Genomic DNA, 9,771 nt, shown 5'->3' with positions numbered 1-9,771 from the left:
TTTGTATTCACACAGAAAAAGTCTGTCAGGTGTCGCTTGGTGTACGAACAAAACCAAGGCATTGTAACGCTTCTTAATACAGAGCATTTTTTCATAATACAAAGCTATTTTACACCTCAATTCTTTTTCCAATTATGGAGCAGATACTGCATGAAAAAACCACAACAAAAGTACAACATTTCCTGGAATTTTTTTTATCGGGAATTAAATTGTACTTTGAAAGTACAACAATTGGTGTACAAAGTACATTGGAACCGGCATGACGAGTGCTGTGCAGTGCAGTGTGCAATCCAGGCCTCGTTGTGGTTCGTACAATTCTCGATTGTACTTTTTACAATCCTTGTTGTACTTTAATTGTACAGTTTTTGTTGTACTATTCACAGTTTTTCTTGCAGTGGATGCATTAGAGGTTTTTAGGGCTAACTCCCACATGTTCTACAGTGAAGATTCCCAATGGGAAAATGTTCCATATTATGGTGTGCAGTGACTTCATAACATACCCTTCAGAAATGGCACTGTACCTAAATTTGACGAATTTCATTGGTACTTATGAAAGGAAAATCTCCACCATAATATGTTGGTGCAGCCTTTCACCTAAAGACATTTACAGTGTAGGCGGATCTCCCAATGTTTGTTCTGCGTGTGTCTCAGGACGAGTCTTCCTCCTTTTTTTCCGTCGTCGGAAAGGCCGTCCACCCGGGCGGCCGCCCGACCGGGGGCCCCGCCCAAAAATCGCCGGACGATTCCCAAAGGTGGAGCTTTTTGGGGGGAAGGGAGGCGGACAGGCGGTTCGCGGAAGCTCGTAAGCAGGAGCTGGAGGTCAAGATGGAGGCGAGGGCGGCGCGGACCCACCTGGAGCAACTACACCAGAAGATAGTGCAGCGCCAGAAGGACATTGCCGACGTGACCCTGCAGCTCGCAGACATGCGCAGCACCCACCGGGAGTGCCTCAGGGTGAGAGCCTTGTAAAAATTCCTAGGAGATTTCGTGTATTACACTGGTAAAACAAAGGCATGAAATTCACGCCCTTTAGGTCATAAATTCTCTCGTACGCCCTTCAAGGGCGTAAATCGTTTTATGCCCTTGGAAAGGGCGTGAATGGTACTGGAAGTTAAAGCAAAATTGTAATGTCCTTCCAAAGGGCATTGACAATTCAGGGAAGTAAATTGTTTACGCCCTTGAAGGGCATCATATTAATGCCTTTGTTTCACCAGTGTACGCCTGGAAAATGCCTTACGCTTGAACTGAGTTACAGTGCATACGGACAGTTTCATGTAAAACGGCCTCTAGATTGCTATATTTCCCTTTCATATTATTTTTACCTCATTAATTTTTTTTTATTTAGAGTTGTTACTTGTAGTAAATGGATTACATCTCAAGGAAAAAAGACCTCTCTGACTTTGTTAACTGTGGTGCAGAGAACAGCAGGCCCAGCTTGGGTGACAATACCCTTAGAAACTTGCGGAGTTCTTTTAAATTTGTGTCAATTAAATGTTTTACTTTCCGCCCACTTTCGATTTGCCGAAGTTCTTTTACATTTGCACAAATTTAATAATTTACCACAACTTTCTTCTGCCAAGCGGTCAAGTTTGCCAAAGAGACGCTCAAAGAATTTTTGTATGTCTGTGCCCAGGAATATGAGTTTGACGGTTTGGTGGAGCACCCTGATCAGTACCAGTGGAAAGACAAGACTTTGCGGCTTTCGGCCAAGGCGATGCACTCCAGGAAGAGGGTGGAGCATTTCATCAAGAAGCTCGCGACGGCGCCCTGCATGAAGACGCTGTCCTTGTTCCTCCAGGAGTACATCGGCGGAGTGCCCCCGTCGCTCAAGTTGGCCCAGGACGCTCTGTCCAAGGTAAGTCAATTTGGGGAAGTTCTGTTAAAAATCTCTCTTTCTGGAAAATTGGTCCCACTGTGAAAATTTGTTAGTGTTGTGAAGACTTACTGAGAAACGATTAAATTGTTCCATTTGCAAGCTCATGCCCTCAGTTGAAAAGCCTATTTTGGCTGTACTTTTAAAAAGTTCTTGCACCCATTATCTTAACGTTAAAGGATGGTCTTGAAATTTTTCACTTCTTTTATTCATTTTGGAAAGATCCTTGCATGTACTACTAGAAATTCATTACATTACTGATATCAATCTGTTAAAGCAGTAAGTTCATTCAAATTTGGCAAAAATGTACAAAATGTACGAGCTGTAGTGACATTCCAGCTCGAAAAGCTTGTCAATACAGTGGCGTGTAATTAGCATTAGGAGTTGTGTATGCAAGAATCTTTTAAAAGTGAATTGAAGTAGTGGAAAAAAAAGATGCATAAAATGGCTACAGCAACCTTTTGCGTTAAGGGAGGACCCTGGTGAAAAAATCGCCAAAATTCCAATAAATTGTATTATCAAAGTTCATAGATAAACATGTGCATAGAAGGTTTCAGATTCAACAGGTTTAACCCCTTTAAGCTATGTGGGTAGTTTCTTTATCATTGGGAAGGAAATAACATTGAGATCAGTTGTCGTTGGCTTCTACGCTCAACTTCACAGCTTTGCTCAGTCGACAAAAAATTTTGTCGTAGAAAGACTTCCTGCGTTCCTGGTTGACACCTACATGAGTCATCTTGCATGGACTCTATTCATTGATGACTTGTCGACAAATTTTAGTGACGGAATCTTGATATCAGCCCTACTTTTTTTTAAAACACACCTAAAAGTTTGAAAAAAGGGAAAAAAATCACTTTTTTTTTAATGTTAAAATTTGTAAACTCATATCTCAGGACAGAAGTTGAATTTGAAAATTCCGTCACTAAAATCTCTTCTATATATCTTTAGGATAACCCAAACAAATTTTCAAGACTTTCCGTCCCAATGAAAGACGCAAGAAGATTTTTCCCCAACGCTCCAAAAAAACACCAAAAAGCCACTTTTCTCAGAGACCGTTCAACATTTTGGATTGAATTTTGTTTTGGGAACTCACTATAATGAACCTAATAAGTAAGCAAAGTTTCAACTTCCTGGGATTATTTTAAAGCCTACTTGAAAGTTTCACCAGGGTCCCCCCTTAAAACAGAATGCGTAAGAAAACCCATTTTGAGGAGGTGAAACAATCTCGTGTTTAATTTATTTAATTAATAATAATATACAGGTCTGAGGGCAAGCCCTGTACAGACATCAAGAGTTTTTTTTACATATCAGGCGATGTGACCATGGGGTATACTGACACAGTAAGCCAAATTCCTCAGCGTGTGGCTGGACCAACACCTTAACTGGGATTCACACGTTAATAAGTTGATACCAAGACTTCGAGTGGTCACAAGTCCTATATACAGACTCAGACTTGATGCTGACATAGGACTTCTGAAGATCATCTACTATTCCTACTTTCACTCTATCCTTTCTTTTATGTGTGGCTTATGGGGCCTGGCCCCTAAAGAATCTATGCGCAGGATAGTCGTCCTTCAAAAGCGCTGCATAAAGACTGCGCATGCGCAGACTTAACATTTATTGACATTTTGGGTGCCCATATCTTGGGAACAACTACAAATAATTAACTTATGTACAAAGTAACTTGCTTAAAAACATAATTTGAATTTAAGTTATTCTATGAACTTTTTCATCTCACGCCATTTCCAAAAGAAAACTTCAAAAATTGGGAAATTGTCGTATGCGTACCCTGTTCACAGAGAGTCCCATAGGAAACTAGGAACCGATTCTGCCGGGTACTGTTGTTCTGTTTTGAAAGCGCTTTTTTCTTTGGTTTGAACGTCCGCACTGAGAATCCAAACGCTATGAGTATAGCGTCAATTGGTGCAATACAAAAGCATTGCACATGAAGTGCAATGCCTTGCCATTCCCATGCATTAGCATAGGGCCTTTTTGGGATGCGTTGCACGTAAGGTGCAATACGGCTGAGGCATTGCACGTATGGTGCAATATCTCAGGTGCATTGCACCATACGTGCTATACTCATAGCGTTTGGAATCTCAGTGCGCCCGTGGTTGCAGGCACCGGTCCACATCCAGGAGCTGTGCGTGACGTTTGGGTCGAGCAGCAAGGAGGCCGTGCTGGCCCTAGTGGAGAAGACCCGCGACCACCTGGAGCGCCTCGCCTTGACCCTCATGTACGACGCCAGGTTCACCGACGACGAGCTGCGGCGCTTGTGGGGCCTGGTGGGCGGCTCTAACATCAAAGTGCTGGCGCTGTCTTCCCCGGAGCTTGTGCGCAAAGTGCAGTTCCCATTCCGGGTGAGAACTTTGCCAGTTCAGAAGAACGGTTCGAGGCGGCAAAATTCCAGACGCGTTTTGAGCTCCAGAGTCGCTAAACAGGGCTCGAACCGAGCGTGTGACCCCACTAATGGATTCCTCTTGCAGAGAGCAATCCATTAGTGGGGTCACACTTTCAGTTCGACACACATTTAACGGCTCCGGTGCTCTAAATGCGTCTTGAATTTTGGGCGCCTCCACCGGTCTTCTGCCTCACTGTGTCTTGGTCGTAGTCTGTCATTTTTTGCTATTCTTTTATGAATGTAAACTGATTTAACTTGAGATAATTCTGGGAGCTTGAGGCGCACTTGAAACTACGTGCTAGGTCACTTAAAATTGAAGCCACCACATAAACCAATTAATTCTTTCTTTCTTGTGGATGCCATTTTAATACATGCAGTTCTTACGGACAAAGTCGTCAAATGTGACTAGAGATAGAGCAGGATAAAGTGTCTGATGTTGGCCCGGTAAAATTTTTGCCATAAAATCGGGTTTGTGATTCCTACGCTTTATCAAAACCAGGGCAGCGATTATTTAATTATTGCATTATTTGCAACCAAACCACTCATTATTTTTCTAGCGTTAAAAGAGTATTATGGATTACTCTCACTGCTCGTTATCACAATTTTGTACGTGGCTGCATGAATTAAAACATATATGTGTAACGTTATGCATAGAATTGTGCTCAAATTTACACAAATGTATGCATTTCTACGCACAATATTATGCGAATTCCATGTATGTAACCACCGTGCAAGTTTCTCTTAAAAAATTCTACATTAGTATACATATTCCGCATGTACATCTAGTGTGTGTATTGTTTTTTAAATTTCTAAATTTTGCAATGAATATTTCGCTTGTATGATCAGCCACACCGGTTTCTAAATTAAAAAATTCTCAATGCAATTTCAGACGAGCCGACTTCAGCTGGAGCGGCTGGAGCTGGGCGACCTCGGCGACTGCAAGCATCCCACTGTGCTGGGGCCGCTGATCAGGGCGGCCAGCGCTACACTGCGAGTGGTGCAGCTGCCGTCTACACTGGTAGAGGGCGATCGGATGGACGTCTTCGAGGCCCTGGGCGAGTGCTCCAACCTGGAGGAGGCGTCCGTGCCCTGCTACCGGTACATCCTCGCCCTGCAGTCCTGCGCCAAGCTGGGGAGACTGGGCCTACAGTGTGTCGACAAGCAGTGGTCGCTGCGCCCCAACGCGGACACCAATGCGGTCGTCGAACTGCTGGGCCTCAAGTTCGTGAAGATGCGCCTCCGCGGGCTGACGCTGTCGTCCTTCTGCCCGGACAGAGACAGGGCCGTGATCGGTGCGGTGTCTGCGTTGAAGAACCTCCGCAGCCTCACCCTGAACACCAACATGCAGAAGGATGCTCTTGTCATCCTGCTGCGTTACCTGCCCTGCCTGGAAGAGCTGCACCTGCTTCGCCGGTTCAGCCTGACGTCCGAAATCGTGCGCCAAATCACTCCTAGGCTCTTGCCAAAGCTCCGACTCCTGGAGCTGGACTGCGATGACAACGAGTCGGAGTGCAATTGCTCTGAAGACGACGAGGACTTTGGTTTCGGCGGCTGCGGGTTGCCCCATGCAGGCTGGCGACCCGGCGTCGATTTCACAGTGAAGCGGGCTTTCGAAGAAGTCAACCCCGACCTGACCTTGATAGTTGCACCCAGCACCACTGCAGAAAAGAAGAGCTGCTCTTCGGAGGGCTCAGATGTTGAGTCGGATGATGGTTTGGAGAAAGAGGCGCTCAAACAGTTTGAACTTTGGCAGGATGAAGAAGAAGAAAGTTCAGAGGCTGAATCAAATGAAGGCTCAGAGACTGAAGAATTACCCAGCATGAACTAGCGTTACCGAGCTGAGTCGTCCATCCAGCTCAAAGTACGAAGGACTCTCCCTTACCCCAGTGTCGCATTTAAATTAACTCTTCACCGTTTGCCCACAAGTACTGTTTTGTATACCTTTGACTCTCTGAGTAAAATGTGTTTTTGCATGGATCTCTCTGCGCTTTTTTAATTAAACTAGTGGCAAATTCTTTGTGTAAAATGTTTCTATTTTAAGTAATAAAGTGCATGTACAAGTTAATTTTTGAAAGCTTTTACGTACATTTATTTACAATTTTGACAATTTTTACTTCTTTGCTACACTTTAGAAAGAAACAGATGCTCGGTGCTCAATGGCCTTTGAGACACACTATTTGGAGTGAAAATGGCATTGCCCATAAAGATGCACTGTTAAAAGATGGTCGTAGAGAAACAATTGGACCAATGAAAATTTAGTCCGTCCAAAACTTAGAGTGTCATCATGAGCCAAAGCAACACTAATGTCGTTGAATCTAGAAGAAGACCAAAATTCTTGTTATCACCATTGACAGTTACTTTGTGTCCAAATAACATCTTTTTTTAAATCATCTGGCAAATTAAAATGAGTAAATAGTATTATTGGAATCATCATCTACTTTGTTCTTCAAAGTTGTAGGAAGAGTACATACTATTATAAGATGTAGAACTTTGAAAAGTAAAGTTAGCAACAAAACTACTCAATCAATATTTGTGGCAGACAAAATATTTCATTCACCTCCAATACTTACTTGTTGTTGTTGGTCAACAACAAAAGCGCTGACCCTGGCCCGAAAGAAGGAGAAGAGCAAAAATTCGGTCAGTCAGACGGTCGATCTAGCTCAATGCGAGTCAGATCGAGCCTGGAAAGAGGCCTGAGTTCGACTCCCCAGTGAGATGGCGTTTTCCTCAGTTACACTGGTAAAACTAAAGCGTAACTCTATGCTTGATTCAAGCATAAAGTTACGCTTGAAGACGTTACGCTTGAAATCAAGCATGGAGGAGAAATTCCCCGCATGCATTTAGATAGGGGAAATGTTGGCGGATGAGCCTGTTACGCTTGATTTCAAGCGTAAAGTGATTACGCTTGATTTCAAGCATAAAGTGATTACGCTTGATTTCAAGCGTAAAGTGATTACGCTTGATTTCAAGCGCAAAGTGATTACGCTTGATTTCAAGTGTAAAGTGATTACGCTTGAAAACAGTGGGTAATATAACGCTTTGGTTTTACCGGTGTAGCTTCTCAAGCCTAGAGCAGAATATTCCCGTACCATCAGTCTAAGTCTGTGCGTTCCAGTGGCTCAGGGCGTAGAGGCCTCCAACGAGAATCAGGGATCGCATCCCGGGGACGAAAATAATTTTCTCGGTTGACCGCCTAAATGCGGTGGCAGTCTGGGAAGAAGTTTGGGAAGACCGTGTGTCAGGTGGCTCAAGGAGCAGAGGTGTCGGCCGCGCTGCGAGAGACTCTAAAAAAGAGACAACATTTTCCTCAGTTTGATTGTTGATATATCTTAGACCCGGTACCATCACTCTAAGTTTGATCGCGCAACTTCCCAGTGCTTGGTTGGCTGAGATGGTAGAGACGTCGGCTGGCGGTTGGAAGTCCTGGGTTCGACGCCCAGGTGAGTGAATCTTTTCCTCGGTTTACTTCTCAAACCAGGTGCCATCGCCATCACTCTAAGATGGACCGGGTCAAATTGTAGTGGATGGGTGGCCGAGATGATAGAGAATTCGGCCGGCGGGAGGAAATCCCGGGTTCGACTCCCAGTCGAGTGAATCTTTTCCTCAGTTAACTTCTCAAACCCGGTACCATCACTCTTAGATGGATCACTCCGACTCGCAGTGGCTGGTTGGCCGAGATGGTAGAGGAGTCGGCCGGCGGGAGAAAATCCTGGGTTCAACTCCCCGGTGAACAAATCTTTTCCTCGGTTTACTTCTCAAACCCGGGACCATCACTCCAAGATGGATCGAGTTGACTTGTATTTACTGGGTGGCCGAGATGGTAGAGGAGTCGGCGGGCGGGGGGCAGTCCTGGGTTCAACTCCTAGGTGAGGGAATCTTTTCCTCAGTTTACCTCTCAAACCCGGTACCATCACTCTGAGATTGGCCGAACCAACACGCCATGGCTGGGTGGCCGAGATGGTAGAGGAGTCGGCGGGCGGGGGGCAGTCCTGGGTTCAACTCCTAGGTGAGGGAATCTTTTCCTCAGTTTACCTCTCAAACCCGGTACCATCACTCTAAGATTGATCGTGCCAACACGCAGTGGCTGGTTGGCCGAGATGGTTGAGGAGTCGGCCGGCGGGAGGAAGACGTGGGTTCGACTCCCAGGAGAGCGAATCTTTTCCTCGGTTTACTTCTCGAACCCGGTACCATCACTCTAAGATAGGACGTGTCTGGCAGGTGTGTTGTCGTAGCTCAGGTGGCAGAGCGATGGGCCGCGGAGGCTGGTTGGAGGCCATGCGGCAGCACACGTTTCCCGTTGGACCTGGTTCGCCACCAGCCAGGTCAGGTTGCTAACCCTTTATGATTGCCCTACTCCACTCTCCTTCGGGGAGGGGGGGTAGGGGGGGAGGGGCCGACGGCGGGAACTCTTTTGCACCTTAGAGAGAAAGCCAGCACTCATGCATAGGGGCGTGCGCCACCGAGGTAGGCCACCCATTTGACACGCTGGGGTTGCGTTGAGTAGCGACAGCAGGGCGTGTGTTCCTCTCGCGTCTCTTATTCATTCATAGCCAGGGTTGGCTCGTACGCGCCGTCAAGGTAGGCCGCCCATTTGACACGCTGCTGCAAAAGCAGTGCTGCGGCAGAAAATAAAAGCCACACCCCTGCCGGGATTCGAACCCAGGTATTTCTTCCCACGGCCGACTCTTCAGCCCACTGAGCCACCGAGGCACCGATTAATGAATTTTCTTCCAAACTTAGAGTGATGGTACCGCACGCAAGCAGTCAGATGAGGAAAATGTTCCTGCACCTGGGATTCGAATCCGAGTGCTTAGTCGGGGCGACCACTTCCTCTGCGCTCTCAGCCACCGAGACATGGGTAATGTGTTACCCGATGTTGATACTGGTGGTACGGGATTCAAGGTTCAACTGAGGAAAACATTTCCACATCTGGTATTTGAACAAGTTTCCTCTCTCGGGACGGCCGCTACCTCTGCGCCCTGAGCCACCAAATCACGCTGTCCGTTCTTGCCCAAACTCAGACTCATGGTTATCTGATTGTTAGAGAAGTGAACTGAGAGGAAAAGTTTGGAGATTGCGGGACTCGAACCCGAGCTTTTCGCATGGCAGCCGACTCCTTGGCTCGCTCAGCTACCAACTCACTCAGAAGAATCTGTCACGAAACTTGTACTTATGATATCATTTTTATTGAACATAAATAGTACAATAATTGATTGCAGATTGATGTATACTATAAAACTTTCTTATGGGAGTGTTATATTGAATTGAAATTGGAGAAAACGTTAGGGTGGTCGGCAGATAGAGAAAATTAAAATGAAATTAGTTGAGATTGACAAATAACTGACGATTAGGCAAACTCCGGTGTGTCCAGGGACGAGATTACAGATGGTAAACTGCTGAAAACATTCAATTGTCTGGGGATTCGAACCCAGATCCTGCTCATGGCGGACGACACTCGTCTTTACTTTTATTTTATTTGTATCGATACAAACATACT

At 45.6% G+C, this 9,771-nt stretch overlaps 1 protein-coding gene across 1 annotated transcript; it reads left to right on the top strand.

Annotated features, from left to right (window-relative positions):
- Nucleotides 1–775: 775 nt before the first annotated feature.
- Nucleotides 776–6,339, top strand: LOC117648178. Its single transcript, XM_034390496.1, has 4 exons — nucleotides 776–954; nucleotides 1,634–1,855; nucleotides 3,994–4,233; nucleotides 5,164–6,339. The coding sequence occupies exons 1-4, from the start codon at nucleotides 826–828 to the stop codon at nucleotides 6,100–6,102; spliced, it is 1,530 nt and encodes a 509-aa protein (XP_034246387.1). The 5' UTR covers nucleotides 776–825; the 3' UTR covers nucleotides 6,103–6,339.
- Nucleotides 6,340–9,771: the final 3,432 nt, after the last annotated feature.

The sequence above is a fragment of the Thrips palmi genome, unplaced genomic scaffold, assembly GCF_012932325.1.
Source record: "Thrips palmi isolate BJ-2018 unplaced genomic scaffold, TpBJ-2018v1 HiC_scaffold_3, whole genome shotgun sequence".
Lineage (NCBI taxonomy): Eukaryota > Metazoa > Arthropoda > Insecta > Thysanoptera > Thripidae > Thrips > Thrips palmi.
Note: the sequence above shows the minus strand (reverse complement) of the source record. Positions and strands in the feature narration are given on the sequence as shown.

Excerpts from the sequence above, each read along its gene's own strand:
- LOC117648178 (XM_034390496.1), top strand. The coding sequence starts at position 826 with ATGGAGGCGAGGGCGGCGCGGACCCACCTGGAGCAACTACACCAGAAG. Across the intron at positions 955-1,633 it reads CCCACCGGGAGTGCCTCAGG|GAATATGAGTTTGACGGTTT; the intron begins GTGAGAGCCTTG and ends GTCTGTGCCCAG. Across the intron at positions 4,234-5,163 it reads AAGTGCAGTTCCCATTCCGG|ACGAGCCGACTTCAGCTGGA; the intron begins GTGAGAACTTTG and ends ATGCAATTTCAG.